Raw genomic sequence first — 16,365 nt, forward strand, 5'->3', positions numbered from 1 at the left:
GTACGACTAATAGTTGGGCGCGAGCATGGCCAACAGTTGGACAGCGCTGTGAGCGTGCACTGATGACCTGAGATGCACTAGCATTGTTCATGCCCTTGGCTCTCTCTTCCTCTGCTTCCAACCACATAATCTCCCCACCTCCCCGCGCAGGTCCAACTTGCCAACTGCCATCCTCACGATGCACGCCCATGCAACAATCCATGATACAATATTGATACTATGGCCGGTGACCCGTGCCTGCCACTGGCGAGGGCGCTGTGCTCGCTTCTTGCAAGTGCACGGCGACAACCCGCTCATCCGTCGTCCCATCACATTACGCATCCCCCAGCTTTTCCCGGATGCGCTGCACAATGTCGAGATACGCGGTCGTCGCCGGACTGTCGGGATATGCGTCGAGGAAGCTCTCGCCCTGGTCGCAGAGCATGCCGATGCGCGGGTCGAGCGGCACCTTTCCCAGTACTTCGATGCCGAGCTCGGCGCCCATGGCGTCTGCGCCGCCCGTGGTCGCGGCAAAAATGTCGCTCTCATTCTTGCACTTGGGGCACACAAATCCGGACATGTTCTCCACGAGCCCGAGCACCGGCAGTCCGACTTTGCGGCAGAAGTCGAGCTCCTTGCGCACATCTTGCAGCGCGACCTCCTGCGGCGTTGTGACAAGCACAGCGCCGTCCACCCCGCTCTCAGCGAGGTACTGCACGACGGAGAGGTGCTCGTCGCTCGTGCCCGGCGGCGTGTCGACGACGAGGTAGTCGAGATCGCCCCACACCACGTCCTTGAGGAACTGCTTGATGAGGCCGTTCTTGCGCGGCCCGCGCCAGATGACCGCGTCGGCGCGCGAGGGCAGCAGGAACCCGATGGACATGACGGCAAGGTTGTCGGTCGCGTACGCCGGCGACCAGCCCTCGGCGGACGTGTGGATCGTCGCCTTCTCCAGCCCCGTCAGGAGGGGGATCGAGGGCCCGCAGATGTCCACATCCATCAGGCCCGTTTGGAGCTCCTCGTCCGCCGCGAGCGCCCAGCCCAGCGCTGCTGTGAACGTGCTCTTGCCAACGCCGCCCTTGCCGCTGAGAACGAGGATCTTGCGGCGCACGCCAGACATTCGTGCCCGGATGGCAGGCAGGTCGGGGTCTGGCCCTTTCGGGCCCTCCGCGCACACGGACTGGTTCGGGCAGCCGTCACATGCGTCCGCTCTGCCTGCTTGTTCGGATGAAGGTCCCTGGGAGGATCAGACGTGTACGAAAGAGAAAGCAAGAGGTGGAAAGTGCACGAGGGCCGTAGAGAAACAGACGAGGTAGCGGTGGGAGGGGGAGGGGAAGGGGCAGGGAGGTTTCCAGCTTGGGTCGGGAGAGTAGGTTATGGAGTCTGTCGTAGAGGGACACTCACTGGGCAGTGCTCCGGTGCATCTTCGGGAATATCCTCACTCGCCGCGCCATTTGAGCCGTTCATCGAGCCGTTCGTTGTCCCATTTGTCCCGATTGTGCCACTGACAGCTCCATTCGCGCTAGCGCCATTGGCGTTTGCTGTTCCGTTTGCGCCAGGCCCCTTCACGCCGGTGCCGTTTGGCCGTTCCCCAATCGCTACCAACGGTGTCGCGCCGTTTGGTGACATGTTTGTGAGAGTGGTTGAACAGAGATGGATGGAGGAAGTCGAAGAGTGGCGACCGAGGAGTCGGACATCTCACCCGAAATCCATGCTGACTGATCGGCAACAGAGGGGCTGGAGTCACGTGAGCACTGTTTTGAGTACGAATCATTGCGTTTCAGGCCGCTCGTCTTGGCTGACTTGGTCAATCGCCCATGCATAGTATCGCGTGGCACCTTGGCCGTCCATCTCAAGGATGTTAACCGCGAGGACTGCAGGGCATCGGATGGGAGACCGAGGGCTTGAAGGGGATGTAACCCATAACTAGTGGCAGTATCTCCCGACGCAGAGACTTCTAAATCTTGAATGCGGAACTCCCTCGCTCCGGCTCCAACGCTCCTCCCCCCAATTGCCTAAGATATGCAAACCTAACATCTACCGACACTATTAGGCTCTATCATCACCAGCGGCGGGCTGTGCCGCCGCGCGGAGCACCGCCGCCGCGAGGGGGCGCCCCCTGTCCGCGGCGCCAGACGCCGGGCTTCTCCTCGGCGGGCGCTGGTGAGCCGGGCGACCCAGGGGTGGCGGGGGAGCCGACGCGGGGCGACCCGCCAGGCGACCCGTTCGCGGCAACGGGGGGCGCGCCGCCCTGGCGAGCCGCCGCCTCCTTCGCGGCCGCGCGCTCACGCCAGCCGCCACCGCCAGCGGCAGCACCGCCGCGCGCGGCAAAGATGGGCGGGCGGGTGCCAGCGCTTGCCGCGGCCGGCGCAGCGGCAGGAGTTGGGCGGGCGAAGCCACCAGCAGAACGCTCGCGACGGCGCGCCTCGGCCTCCTCCTCACGCTGGAGACGGAGACGGAGGAGCTCGGCATCGTGCTCGCGCTCCTTCTCGCGCCGCGCACGCTCCTCCGCCCGCTTGGCCTCCTGCTCCATTCTCCTCGCCTCGATCTCGGCCTTGGCCTTGGCCTCCTGCGCCTCGCGCTCCTTGATGAGGCGCTCCTCCTCCTCAGCCTTGCGCCGGGCCTCCTCCTCGGCCGCGCGCTCCGCCGCTTCCTGGGCTGCACGGCGCTCCTTCTCCGCCCTGTGGCGAGCAAGAACCTCGGCAGCATACCGCTTCTTCTCCTCGGCGATCTTGGCAGCGGCAGCCTTGCGTGCAGCCTCGAACTCTCTCTCCTGCTGAGACTCGACAGCACGGCGCGCGACCAGGTAGTCAGGCATCATGCGGCCAAGACGGCCCTTGAGCTCGCGCATGGCAGCCTGCTGAGCGATGGCAGCCTCACGAGCCGCCTTGTTTGCGCGGTCGTGCGCCGCACGGTCGTCGATCTTCTGACGCTCGTAGTCGGCAGCGAGAAGAGGGCGCTCCTGCTTGCGGTACGCGCGCTCGAGGTGATCCATCCGCTTGCCGATGATACGCACGCGCTCAGTGAGCTCGCGCTTCTCCTTGGCGATGTGCTCGACCTGCATGGCGACAATCTTCGAAGTGTCGAGCTCCTCGTCCTTCATCGTCGAGATGTCGACCTTGAGGTGACCCTTCTGGGCAAGCTGCTCGGCCAGCTTGCGTGCCTCCTCGCGGCGCGTCGCCTCCATCTGGCGCTGGAGACGGTCCATGTCAGCCTGGCGGGCAGCCTCCTTCTCGCGGCGAGCAGTCTCCTCGGCGAGCTGCTTGGCCCGCTCAGCCTTGGCAGTCGACTCCTCACGCTCGCGACGGAGGCTGGCCTCCTCCATAAGCTCGCGGCGCTTCTGCACGATAAGACGGCGGTGCTCGGTGCGCTTGCGCTCCTCCTCGGCGTCGGCGATCGCCGCAGCGTACGCCTCCTGGCGGGTGACCGAGGGCACCGGGTTCAGGTAGTTGAGTGCAGTGTTGAGGTAAAGGGCAAGGTTTGAGAGACGGTGCAAGTCGGCCCCAGGGGTGGCGAAGTTTACGGTCTTGGCGACGTGGTCAACGGTAGCGTTGATGTCACCACGACGCGAGGCGGTCATGAGGAACTTCTCAAGGGCAGGCATGTCGGTCGCCCAGGGCCCGTTGTCAAAGGCCTTGACAAGCGAGAGAATATGCGAGAGCGAGACAGTCTCGTAGACATGCGAGAGCTCCTGGATGAGGCGCGAGAGCACAACGTCACGGAGAGCGGGGAGATAGGCAGCGTAGTCAGTCGAGAGACCAGCGACAATAGGAGCGAGCTGCTTGCAGGCCTTGAGGGGCTGGAAGTCGGTCTCGATGATGTTGTACAGCTGGCGGACCTCGGCGGGAACACGCTTGAGGTGTTTGGCGGCAGCATCGCGAACAAGCGCCTCACGCGTGGGCATCTTAGGAAGATTGAGGAGGGCAATAAGGCGCTGCTTGGTCTCAACGTCGCCAAGGGGCACGGAGAGGGCCGAGAGGAGAACAGCAGCGGGGGCATTCTCCTTGACGCTGCCAGCGCGCTCGGCGTACTGGTAGTAGCGGCTCCAAGCGGCAGCGTGGAAGACGGCGACCTGCTTGCCACCCTCGGCGTTGAAGATCTGGGTGAGCTTCTCGTAGTAGTTGGCCATCATGGAAGGCTTGGCGCCCTTCTTGCCGGCGACGAGGTCGTGCACATCCTGGATGGAGCGGAAGGCCTCCTGCCAGAGCTCGAGCTCAACGGCAGTCTCGAGCTGAAGGAAGCGCGTGTCGAGGTGGCGCGAGAGAGTCTCGGGGTCGGCAAGGTTGATCGAGTGAGCCTGGTGCGAGTACTTGGTCGCGTTCTGGAGGTCCTTGCGAAGGCGCTGCTCGCAGAGGCGTCGGAAGTCGCTCTTGCGCTGGTGCTGCTTGCAGAATGCAAACGCGCGGTTGGCAATCTGCTGGTAGACGAGCTCCAGACGGTCATTGCCCTTGGCAATATCGAGCGAGACATCGTACGCATCATACGTGAACTTCTGGGCTGGGTGGACAAGGCGGCGCTCGATACGCTCGCGGTCACCCGCGCTCTCAAGGAACGAGTCGTAGAGCATCGTCACGGGCTGGAGGCGCAGGTCGTCGTCCTGCGCTTCGACCGGGGCGGCGCCAAGGGCAGCGACCTCCTTCTCGGCCTTCTCCATCGCGGCGGTGAGGCGCGCCTCGGCCTTGTCGATGAAGTGCAGGAGCACCTTCTCGATCGAGCCAACATTGATGTTCTGCGCAGTGTTCTTGTACTGAACGAGCACCTCACGCGCGTCGCTCTTGCGCTGCAGTGCAACACAGAGGTCAAGGTACTTGATGACAATGGGCTCGAGTGTGGGGATCGGCGCACTTCTGAAGCGACGACTAGATGTCAGACATGGTAAGAACAAAAGACGCACGCAAGGAAGACCTCAGAGAGGAATTCGAAGGCCTGAGCCTGCGACTGAGGAGTGTTGAGGGCAAGAAGCTCCTCAGCACGCTACTGTTAGTCCTGTGCATACAATCGACCTACCCTCAACGCGTTCTCGGGCTTGACATAGACGGGCGGCATGATGCGCGGTTGTAGGTGATAGGGTGAGGCCGGACAGAGATGTGTGACCGGATTTTTGCGTTTTGAAGATTGAGCAGACTACTTCTTCCTCTCTGCCAGCGGTGACGCGTAACGGCAGTGATTTATCGAGCGTAGTCGCCTAAGGATAATAGGATGGAGAGGAGGGGAGGGGAGGTGTTGAGGACAAGGAGGCGAGCGGCGAGCTCGTTGTGCGCCTTGGTGCCAGCCAAGCTGCCACTCGAGCAGCGTCGAAAAGTGAGAGGGGGGCTGAGTGTGATAATGCCGAAACACCGGCCACGTGGGAGGGTGTGGCGATGAAGGCTGGTAGGCTGGGCGGGGCTGGGGGCTGCGGGGATGTCGGGCGCAGTCGTCCGCGGTCTAGCCGGATGGATGGGCTGTGGGGTGGGGGGAAGGCATGCTGGCCGCAGGTGGATGGTGACGCCACCATATCCATCCAGACATCACTCGATCTCTCGATCTCTCGACCTCGTCTCTCCGCCTCTCTCATCACAGATCCCTCCCAAGGTATCTCCAGCTCTTCATCTTCCCAGCTGCCCATCTGCCCATCTGCCCATCTCCCCATCTATTTCTTCCATTGCAAGCCGCAACCTAGCCAGTAACTCTCTCCCATAGCCAGTCGAGGCCATGGCGCAGTCTCTCCAGCACTTGTAGGTGCACCCTCCATCGACCCAGCACTGACTCTCAGCGGCCGTGGAGGTGAGCCTCTTCTGACTCGATCTACATCGCATCCAGCTAACAGTAGCCCTCCGGGTGGCCAAAAACTACACTAAGGGGTACAGCGACACCCAAGTGAGCTGATGCAGTGAGAACATGCAGCTAACCGCAGACCAAAGTGCGCGATGCGACGTCGAACGACCCATGGGGACCCTCAGGAACGCAGATGAATGAAATCGCCCAGCTCACATACAACCAGTGCGCAAGCCGGCCGGAGCTCAACTAATAGCAGGGGTGACTTTGTCGAGATCATGGAGATGCTGGACAAGCGTCTCAACGACAAAGGCAAGAACTGGCGACATGTGTTCAAGGTAGGTTGCACCCCCTGGGGCTTCAGGCTCCAGCCACCGCCGCCTGGGGCTCGGGCTCTTCGTCATGGGTGTCATCGAGTCGGCCGGGCGCTCGTGTGACGACATGCTGACACTCAGGCGCTCACAGTCCTTGACTACTGCCTGCACGCTGGCTCCGAGAACGTCGTCGTGTACTTCAAAGACAACCTGTACATTGTTAAGACGCTCAAGGAGTTTGTCTATGTCGATGACCAGGGCAAGGACGTGGGCCACAATGTCCGCCAAAAGGCCAAGGACATCACGAACCTGCTGCAGGATGAGGAGCGACTGCGCACGGAGAGGCGGCAGAGAGGTGCCATGCGTGATCGCATGCTGGGCAACATCGCAGACAGCGGTCTGCAGGGCGAGGATGACTTTGGTGACCGACGCAACGGTAACGCCCCGCGGCGACCGCGGCCGGCCAACTATCGCGCACCATCGCGAGACGAGGACGAGGAGCTCCAGCGGGCGCTCCAGGAGAGCATGGACACGAGCCGTGAGGAGGACAGGAGACGCTCGCAACGGGTCAAGGAGGAAGACGATCTGCAGAAGGCGATACGACTGTCTGAGGAGGAAGAGGCGCGCAAGAAGCGAGAAGCCGAGGAGGCTAACCAGCGCGCCTTAATGGACGACAACTTCCAGCTTGAGTCGAACAACCAGTACTCTCAACAGAATCAGAACCAGCAGGGCATGGGAATGATGAACACCGGCTTCCCACTCGTTGACACGAGCACCGGTTGGCCGGGCCAGCAGCAACCCCTCCAGCCCCAGTTCACGTCCTACAACGTAAGGTAATCGCTGTGGCAGCGCTGACCTCAGCCTTTCTATGCGCAGATGCTCGCTCAGCAGCAACAGCAGCAGGCGCAGCAGCAGCAACAACAGCAGATGATGCAGCAGCAGCAGATGCTGGAACAGCAGCGCCAGCAGGAGGAGTATATGCGGCAGCAAATGATGATGCAGCAACAGCAAAGCCTCATCCCGCAGCACACAAGCGTGGGCTCGAACAATCCATTCGCGCCGCGCCCACCTCAGCAGAGCCTGCTTGACCAGGGTACCAGCAACCAGAGCCAGAACAACAACAACAACAACAACAACAACTCCTTGTTCTCCAACTCGTTCTTGTCTCCTTCCAACCCACAGCAAAACCAGCCCACCTCTCCCATTCAATCGCCCATCTCCCCATCGCCGGCATCTCCCGCAAAGCCCGCATGGCAGCCGGCCGCAAAGAAGGACGACGGGCAGCACGCGCACCTTGCTAACCTCATTGGCGCGGGTCGTGAGGATGGCATTGACACGTTCGGCAACGTCGGCAACCTTCGTGAGTTCACCGCGAGAGGCCACCTTCGCTTCGGGAGAGGGCGAAGCGAATGTGCCCTCCCATATTTCGTTCCTTCAGCATTTCTCTGACGCCAGGTTTCGGCGCCAATAACCCGTTCGGCGGGGTCGGCAGCCAGCCGACTGGGTTTGGGGGGCAGCAGGGCTTCGGGGGTCAACAGAACTTTGGGGGTCAGCAGGGCTTTGGCGGCCAACAGCAGCAGAAGCAGAACAACGATCAGCCTTTCTTCCAGATCTGAGTTGCGAGTTTGACTGTGGTGTAGGCACGTTGCAAGTCAGCAAGTCATGCGGATGGCATTACCGAGGGTACCCAGACGCCTTTCTAGACGGGATTTTGTAGTTGTCGGTTGATTATGCATGGTCCGTTCTGCGATGCTTTCTTACACGGTTCAATGGCAGATGCAGGGTCCAAGATGGTTGACCTCCACTTTCGCGTGCGTCATAAATTGCACAACATTCTGAGACTCTCCAACTGCGCTTTTACCCATCACCTGTCACTCCCCGCGCCCGACAGCGGATGTCCTTTCTCTCGCGCCTCAATATCCGCGCAGCCGTCTCCTCACTCTCTTCAACTATGGCCCGCCCCACTCGTGCGGCAGCAGCCGCTGCGGCAGCCAAGCGAGCCCGCTCCTCCTCCCTCTCCGCCACGGACGCGGAGTCAACCCCTCCCCCTCCGAAGAAGGCAGCTAAGAAAGCAGCCACCTCGAAGGCCTCAGCCGCCTCATCCAAGTCTCTAACCAAGACCACGCCGTCCCGCAAGTCCATCGCCAAGTTCCCCCCGGCTGGCCTTGAAGCGCCGTACCCCGCGCGCCTCGGTCTCCCGGTCTTTGTCTCCGCCTCCGCCGCTCCTCTTGTGACGCCTCCCGGCGCCTTCGCGCCGCAGGTGAACGGCGGTCTTCTCAGCGCGGTTGATGCCGCCGCACGCCCCCTCTTGATCGGCGCGCACGTCAGTATGGCTGGCGGGCCCGCGACAGCTCTTCTCCGTTCAGCCAAGCTTGGCGCGAACGGCCTCGCGCTCTTCGTCAAGGGCCACCGTACGTGGAAATCCAAGCCGATGGAGGAGGAGGCGATCGAGAAGTTCCGCGAGATCATAAAGCCTGAGGCGGAGGGCGGTGAGTTGTCCTAACTTACAACGCTCATGACAGGCATGGGGTATGGGCCTGAGAGCATCCTTGTGCACGGCAACTATCTGATCAACCTTGGGTGAGCTTGAACTGACATGCTGAGACTGATGGCAGGAACCCCGACGAGTGCGTAGGATGAGTTCCTGTCACCAGCCGAGTTTGAGATGACTGACCGCAGGTCCAAGCGGAACGTTGCGTACGAGTGCTTCCGCGACGACCTGGAGCGGTGCCACAAGCTCGGGATCAAGTTATACAACTGGCATCCTGGGAGCACTGTCGGCGCTTGTAGCAAGGAGGAGTCGTTTGCGCTCGTTGCAAAGGCAATAAATCGCGTGCATAAGGAGGTGCCCGAGGTCATCACAGTCATTGAAAACATGGTAAACTCCGCTTCCGACGCTTCGCGCTGACCCCAGGCGAACGCAGGATCAAATATCTTGGGTACAGCCTTCGCTGACCTGGCATCCATGATCGCACTGGTCGAGGACAAATCCCGTGTCCGCGTCTGCCTCGATACTTGCCACACCTTCGCGGCAGGATACGACCTGCGCACGCCCGAGACCTACGCTGCCACCATGGATGACTTTGACAAAATAGTCGGATTTCAGTACTTGGCCGGCATCCATCTGAACGACTCGAAGGCACCCCTCGGCGGCAACCGCGACTTGCACGAGAATATTGGGTTGGGTGAGATTGGGCTCACAGGGTTCCGAGAACTGGTTCGAGACCCACGCATGGCTGGCATACCCATGGTCCTGGAAACGCCCAGTGGCCCAGAAGACGGGGTCATGTCTGAGATTTGGGCGAAGGAGGTCGCGCTCTTCTACGAGATTCAGGGGGTGAGCGACGGCGAGTGGGAGAGCAAGAAGGTGGAGATCGAGACGCGTTGGCGCAAGGAAAGGGACGCGATCTCTCCGCCCAAAGCCAAGCCCGCGAAGAAGACGCCGAGCAAGGCAAAGGGCAGGAGCAAGAAGAAGGAGAGCGAGAGTGAGGCGGAGGACTCGGAGTAGGCACAAGGTGTAGCATACATGCATGGACGGCTGGGAAGTGGGGCGGACGCGCGGGCATCGCCGCCACGAGAACGTTCTGAGAGTGATATCGATGTGGCACGCAGTGGGATACTGCGCATCAAGCTGCATCAAGCTGCACAGCCTCATGCCGGATGTCGTCAAGCTTAAGCTGTTCACGCCAGCAGGCAAGCGGGCAGGGAGGCACGACTTGGCATTAGCATGCTCACGCGACACAGCATCTGAGACAATTCCCAAGACCTGCTTAGATGCAGCAACGCAGCTGACCTGGCTTGGGTGGATGGCGGATGCATAGTGCACCATCAGCTATGCATGTCTGCTTCTGTTCGCATGTTCACACTGCGAGGACAAATTCCACCCAAAGGCGATGACGCATTCGCCACCCGTGCCTGGGTCATCGGCACGCCCTCGCGATGCATCGGCGCTGCGAACATGACCACTTTGTCAATCGCTCTACCCACCTCTTCTCATCTTTACTCCCTTCATGCTCATCTAACCCCAACAGCATGCCACCGCCAGAACCGTTCTGGATATGCCACCAGGTACGTTTGGCGCTCTCGTCTCTATGTCCCGCGTCAACCCGCGGCGCGACAACGGAACCTCACAGACCACTCCTTTCCCCATGCCTCAAGCGGCCGTCGGTGTCCAGCCAAGGAACATGCTGATATCAGTGCGGCGCAACGATGCGTCCCCTGACCGTGAGCTTATGAGTCACGGTGCCGAGCTTACCCAGATTGATGGCGTTCCGCAATGTGCCTCATGTCACTCAGAGTTCATCGAGATCGTGCGTTTCCAGTCCCAAATGCGCTATCCTTTACGTCTGCTCTAACTCTGCCAGCTTGACGCCGAGATCAACCCCGACCCCATGCATGAGCTCCCACTGCCGCCACCGGTCCGACCTGGTCGTGTTCCTCCACCCCCCTATCCGCCGCCCGGCAACCGTCCCATCGGGCCTGGCCAGCAGCGACCCCAGCAGGACGACGACGTTGGCGGCGGTCTACTCGGCGGCATACTTGGTCTGTTCGGCGGTGGCGGACCCACCGCTTCCGCCGACATGCCGCAGCCGCCCCGCGGCCCCGGTCAGCAGCGGGGCGGCGGGCGCTCGTTTGAGTGGAACATCGGGAACGGTGCCGTCCGGGTGCAAGGATTTTCGGGCCCAGTGAGGGCTGACACTACGCTGGGACACCCAGCAGCTCATAATCCCTGGGTCGGTGGCTACAACGGTGCGCCCGGTCGCGAAGATCAGGGCCTTGATGCGTATGTCCTTCTCATTTTGTGGAAGCTAACAACAGCTTCTTCCGCGGCTTCGGTGCGCCCTCTCCGGGCGTGCGTGCACGTGGTGGAGGGGCACGACAGCCAGACCACTTTGACGGCGAGGACATCCTGCAGGCCCTCATGCAGATTATCATGGACGAGGGCATGTACCCTTTCCCCGCCGGGACTGGCGGTCAGATGGGCGACTATGTGATGACTGAGCGTGAGTGACCCCGATAACGACATCGCTAACCGCAGGGGGGTTTGATGACATTCTAGAGCGCTTGATGCAGGCTGCAGGTCCACAGGGCCCACTTCCCGCATCACAAGAGACAATCAGAAGTCTTGAGCGCTTCACCTTTGACGAGAAGACGCTTGGTGAGCCGAACTTGTCGCCATGAGCTTACCTCAGCGGCGAGCCAGTACAAGGACTGTCCCGTGTGCATGGACGACTTCAAGGTAGGCGACGCTGCCATGAAGATCCCCTGCGGGCACGAGTTCCACCCGGACTGTCTCACGCCGTGGCTCGAGACGAACGGCAGCTGCCCCGTGTGGTGAGTCAACTGCGGCTGTAAAGGCTGACATTTCAGTCGGCATTCGCTCGTGCCAGGGGAAGGAGAGAGCACACCAGCGACAGGAGCTCAGCAGCCGCCGCACGCTGGTCCCTCCAACCGCAGTTCCCAGCCTCCTCCGCCTTCTGAGCCAATTCCACCCGCTTCCTCCGGCGTTCTGAGTGGCGCGCAGGGCGCGATCACGAGCGTTCTCAACCGGCTCTTCGGACAGGCAGGGACGACTGATCCACCGCCCGCTCCGGCAGATATCCACCGCCCGAGCTCTAGACCGCAAGCGTCGAGCTCTAGTATTCCGCAGGCGTCAGCTGCACAGGCCAACGCAACAGACGACCCGCCCGAGCAGCGCATTGACTTTGACACGCCTATCCGCACCGGCTCGTCCGTTAACCCGAGGCGGCCTCTGCCAGAGTGGGCGCAAATGGCGCGGGGAGGGCCGCGCGCGCGCTACGGTTCACCTCCTCCTGACCTGCCGCCGTCACCGCCCCGCCCGACACGCCAGTCTCCGCCTCTCCCGGCGTCGAGCGGTGGGTCCAGCACCTTTGGGCAGGGTGGTCTTGTGCCTCAAGGCGATCTGTTCGACTCGGATGTCGCCCAGTTCCGTGCAACTCGCGCGGCGTGCGATGTCAAGGAGATTCCCTGGAACGCACCCAACCACCAGCATGTTGGTGTGCGCTATGTGCTTCTCGGGGACGAAACGGAGGTCGACGAGCCGCGCCTGTTCTGCCACGCTCCCGGGTCTAATGCGATCGGCGACTTCGGTCTGCTCCAGCTTCGCCGCGTCGCTGGCCGCGCGGAGGAGGGCCCCATTCGCGAAGGTCGTATGTGCTGTCATGTCGTGGAGCACGGCGTGCCCGGTGAGGCGGCAATGGGGAGAATCATGCGCGAGTGCGGCGGCGTGTCTGACGAGCCCGCGGCGCTGAGCTACTCTGGCGTGAGACCGAGTTCGATCTCTGCGGAAGATGTTGACTAAGTAGGATGAGCCATGCATGGAATCAGCTCTAGCGTACAAATCTATGCAACATGGAGCGATCAACGACACTTTGCGCGCCGCACACCTCCGATCGTCTGACACTCTCGACAAATCCACTTGCACACTCTCACACTCTCCGTCCCGCTCACACTGGATCAACATGCGCGCGCGGCAGCGCCAACTCGCCATGTGCGCGCCGCAGCAACGCTTCTTACCGGCGGCGTGGCACGGCTGGCTAGTGCCCATGCCCACCAAGCAGCATCGACATGCCGGCCGGCAACGCCATGCCGAGGAGTATGAGGCCGGTGCGCGCTGCGTTGTCGAGGCGCGGGGCGTCAATCTCTCTGTGCACCTCGTGGTGCGGGTGGTGGCAGTGGTCGTCCGGCCCCGTCTCGGATATGGGCTGGATGACGGTCGCAACATAAAGGAAGGAGCCGCCCTGGGGTTAGTGGGGAGCCCGAGCAAATGATGTGGTAGAAGGAATCGGAAGCTGCGAGAGAAACGGCCACGACGGGGGGTGTCGGCATCAGGGGCGATCGTTGGCATGAACGGGATATCCCCACGCGCGAAGAGCAGATGCAAAGACGACAGCGAGGAAGAGAGAACGCGGGGCACCTCCGTGACAGAAGCAGACACTCACCGAGAAGAGTAGCACGGCGCCGGTCCACCAACCCAATCCGTGGTCGGCGTTCGCGCCAAACAGCGAGACGAGCATGTACGTCATTAGAGCGCCGGTCGGAGCCGCAAGAGAAAATATGACGAGGCGGCGGCGCACCTGCGCGGGGCTAAGGTGCAGGGAAAGGAGCGTGGTGGTGAGGCCGAGAGCCGAAGGGCCTGAGGTCAGTAACGCTGTTGACAACTTCCGTGATCGCCAGCCTGGGACGAGACGACAGGCTGCCTTGACAGATAGCAGTGAGATTCGTCCTGACAGCTCTGCAGCAGTGTCTCCTGTATAACTCTCCACCGCTCGCCGCAGCCTTCGCAACTCACCCTTGTGCACAAGTACAGCCAAAAACACGACGAAGCCCAGTTGCTTGTTATCCGATAGGCTGCTGGCGCCGAGTGCGATCCCATCCGCGAGTCCATGAATGACGAGCCCAAGTGTCGCGCTCATCCCGTGTGCTGTTGCGTGCGAAGAACACTCCTCCTGCTCCTTCGGAAGCATGGGCGACATGCTGGCGCGCCGTTCCGGCGTCTGGAAATGGTTGTGTGCGTGCTCCTCATCTTCGTCTTCGTGGTGAGGGTGGGTGGGGTGGGGGCAGATGTTCTCCACACTCTGTGTAAGCAACCACTTGGAGGGCTAATTCGCAGTACAGAGGAGTAGAGAGGAGTAGAGAAGAAGATGAAGACTTACAGGAGCATTAATGCAAACCCCGAGAGCAAGGACATGCCAATCGCGTGTGTACTCTTCTCGTCGGCTTCGTACATTGTCGCGACACCCCTGCTATCAGAAACCAACTCCGTTGCGACGCTGAGATAGCAGGAAGACAGAGATTAACGTACTCTGGCACGATGATTGCGAGAGCGGCGCCTACAAGAAGGCCCATCCCCAGCACCTGGATGCCCGAAAGAGCTTTGCCTGGAGTCAGCGTCGGACCTCTGGTTCATTGAACGGAAGATGGAGAGACGCACTGGACAACGTCGACTTGAGCATGAGCGGGAGCGCACCGAGGAGCAGGCTCGCCGCGAACATGGCCGCGCACTGGCCCAAGAGTGCTACAAGGGGCATTGTTTGGTGGTGTGTAAGTGGAGAGAAAGAAGATGAATTGAGAATGAGAGATGGAAATGGCAGGGCTGAGTGGCGGCCTGCGGAACAACATCGGCCTCTGACCGGTCGGGAACCCGATCAGTGGGACCTGCCTCGTGACGAGGCTTTGTCACCGTAACCGTTTAGTCCTCAAGCATCACCCATTCACCACACTCATCCCGCTTGGCTCGGAGCACATAACCTCGGGGCGTCGGTCTCACGCCCTCGGCGCAGCCTTGCGCCTACTGTGGAGCGGCGCCGGCGCTTCATCTGCATTTACCGACGAGGCCAGACCTGAATCGCCAGCGCAGCGAGGCATTGTTGAAACGTGCGCCCACGTGGGTCCGGGCTTCACTCCATCTCCGCGCCGGCAACACCGGCGTCGACCGGGTTCCGGTGCAACCCCAGCCATCGTCGAGTCGTCTCATTCCGCAACCCCATCTCGTCGCCTTGCAGCAGCCCAACTGCCATTACCAGCCCAAAGCCCAACGAGATGTCTGAAGCAAGTAGCGCGCAGCCGTCGCGCGCGGCGAGCCCCACGCCCGGGCGCGAGTTTAGCACCGAGAGCTACTTCAACACCCAGAGACCGCCTGCGAGACTCGAGGTGCAGACCGAGATGATGCGGGAGTTCGTGAAGAAGTGGGATGGGAAGAAGCGGGTAGTGCTTGTTACTGTGAGTATGAGTGCGAGCGCTGAGTAGAGCTGGGTGGAGCGGCGGCGAGGGGTGTGGGGAGCTTGGTGGGCGAGAGTGAGCGGTAGATCGATATGTGGGCCACGGCAGAAGGAGTTCTATCGTCGACGGAGAACTGCATGAGCTCGCAACAACGAGGCGTGGGGTGGGATTGGACGCCCCATGTTGCTCGGTGACAGATGCACGTCACCGCGACTCGCCCACCACGTCTGCCCCCCCTTGGGATGTCACCGGCTGACAAAGACTAACTCCAGTCCGGCGGCACCACTGTCCCACTCGAGTCGAACACAGTGCGCTTCCTGGACAACTTCTCTGCCGGTGCGTCGTGCGCTTTCCTTCCTTGCCTCCTTAGAGAACGTGTCTCTGATGTCAGGCACTCGCGGCGCGACGTCAGCCGAGTATTTCCTCGGTGCTGGCTACGCCGTCATCTTCATGCACCGCCTGCACTCGCTCCGCCCGTTCAGCCGGCACTACAGCCACAGTCTCAACCCTTTCCTGGACCTCCTCACGATCTCGAGCGACTCGGTGGTTGCCACGCCCGAACAGGCTAAGCACCTGCTCCCCGTGCTGCGTGCGTACAACAAGGCGCACGATGAGGGCACCATGCTCTCCATCGACTTCCAGACAGTTAACGACTATTTGTGGCTTCTGCGAGCGGCAGGTACTGTCATGGCCCCGCTTGAGCGCAGAGGAATGTTCTACCTCGCTGCGGCGGTGTCAGACTTCTTCCTCCCGGACGACAAGGTTGTGAGTGTTGTTGATACTGATCGGCTCAGAACGGCGCAGCTGCGTTTCAAGTAGGCGGAACGCCGAAACGAAGCTAAATGATGCCTTTGGCCGTTTTTCAAGCCTGCATGAGTGCACTCCCGCTGACCCAAGGCCGAGCACAAGATCCAGAGCGCCAAGGGCTCGCTTCACCTCGAGATGGACCAAGTGCCCAAGGTCCTGCGGCCACTTGTGCAAGAGTGGACGCCGGAGGGGTACATCGTCAGCTTCAAGGTAAGTCTGGGCTGACTGTGGCGCGTGAGAAGCACGGCGATTGGCGGTATGGCTGTCGGGGTGCCTGCTCACACAAGCTCGAAACCGACGACAACCTCCTCGTGCCGAAGGCGCGCGCCGCGCTAGCGCGGTACGGGCACCAGCTCGTGATTGGCAACGAGCTGCACAGCCGCAAGTATCGCGTTGTGTTCGTAGAGCGGGCGATCACGCCACCGGCGTCCGGCAAGGAAGGGTACTTCACGGGCGGGGTACGCGGGCTGGTGGACAAGCGGATTACTGGAGCCATGACGCCGCCGCTGCGCGGAGCCGTCACGCCCGGCGGTGGCGCGTACGAGGAGACGTGGCTCGAGCTGGGCCAGCTGAACGGCGGCGATAAGGAGAAGGAGATCGAGGAGTATATCATTGCCGAGCTGGTCGCGCGGCACGAGGCATGGATCAAGGCCAAGAAGTAGAAGTCATGTATGCTGTGATTTTCTTGCAGATGAGGCAGAGTCTGTGGCTTCGCATGGTCGCAGGGGCAAGTGATCTAATGCATGCTATGTTCTATCTTCTCGACCGA

At 61.4% G+C, this 16,365-nt stretch overlaps 6 protein-coding genes across 6 annotated transcripts; 3 read left to right on the forward strand and 3 right to left on the reverse strand.

Annotated features, from left to right (window-relative positions):
• Positions 1–313: 313 nt before the first annotated feature.
• On the reverse strand, positions 314–1,608 carry COLE_06965 (uncharacterized protein; the record flags this gene model as incomplete). Its single annotated transcript, XM_018424222.2, has 2 exons — positions 314–1,216; positions 1,384–1,608. 2 exons carry the CDS (start codon positions 1,606–1,608, stop codon positions 314–316), a joined length of 1,128 nt encoding a protein of 375 aa, XP_018276116.1.
• A 433-nt stretch (positions 1,609–2,041) lies between these two features.
• On the reverse strand, positions 2,042–5,025 carry COLE_06966 (uncharacterized protein; the record flags this gene model as incomplete). The annotated part of the gene is made up of 3 exons (XM_018420981.2): positions 2,042–4,838; positions 4,874–4,953; positions 4,987–5,025. The coding sequence occupies 3 exons, from the start codon at positions 5,023–5,025 to the stop codon at positions 2,042–2,044; spliced, it is 2,916 nt and encodes a 971-aa protein (XP_018276117.1).
• A 2,973-nt stretch (positions 5,026–7,998) lies between these two features.
• COLE_06967 (uncharacterized protein) lies at positions 7,999–9,555 on the forward strand (the record flags this gene model as incomplete). Its single annotated transcript, XM_065626512.1, has 4 exons — positions 7,999–8,536; positions 8,570–8,627; positions 8,715–8,925; positions 8,962–9,555. 4 exons carry the CDS (start codon positions 7,999–8,001, stop codon positions 9,553–9,555), a joined length of 1,401 nt encoding a protein of 466 aa, XP_065482206.1.
• Positions 9,556–10,438: 883 nt separating this feature from the next.
• Positions 10,439–12,369, forward strand: COLE_06968 (uncharacterized protein; the record flags this gene model as incomplete). Its single annotated transcript, XM_018419788.2, has 5 exons — positions 10,439–10,830; positions 10,866–11,050; positions 11,086–11,205; positions 11,240–11,381; positions 11,418–12,369. 5 exons carry the CDS (start codon positions 10,439–10,441, stop codon positions 12,367–12,369), a joined length of 1,791 nt encoding a protein of 596 aa, XP_018276120.2.
• A 235-nt stretch (positions 12,370–12,604) lies between these two features.
• On the reverse strand, positions 12,605–13,797 carry COLE_06969 (uncharacterized protein; the record flags this gene model as incomplete). Its single annotated transcript, XM_018424225.2, has 4 exons — positions 12,605–12,808; positions 13,010–13,203; positions 13,360–13,643; positions 13,724–13,797. 4 exons carry the CDS (start codon positions 13,795–13,797, stop codon positions 12,605–12,607), a joined length of 756 nt encoding a protein of 251 aa, XP_018276121.1.
• Positions 13,798–14,609: 812 nt separating this feature from the next.
• COLE_06970 (uncharacterized protein) lies at positions 14,610–16,258 on the forward strand (the record flags this gene model as incomplete). Its single annotated transcript, XM_018424226.2, has 5 exons — positions 14,610–14,789; positions 15,062–15,125; positions 15,181–15,554; positions 15,687–15,806; positions 15,884–16,258. The coding sequence occupies 5 exons, from the start codon at positions 14,610–14,612 to the stop codon at positions 16,256–16,258; spliced, it is 1,113 nt and encodes a 370-aa protein (XP_018276122.1).
• Positions 16,259–16,365: the final 107 nt, after the last annotated feature.

This window comes from Cutaneotrichosporon oleaginosum (genome assembly GCF_008065305.1).
Source record: "Cutaneotrichosporon oleaginosum strain ATCC 20508 chromosome Unknown ATCC20508_contig06, whole genome shotgun sequence".
Classification (NCBI taxonomy): Eukaryota; Fungi; Basidiomycota; class Tremellomycetes; order Trichosporonales; family Trichosporonaceae; genus Cutaneotrichosporon; species Cutaneotrichosporon oleaginosum.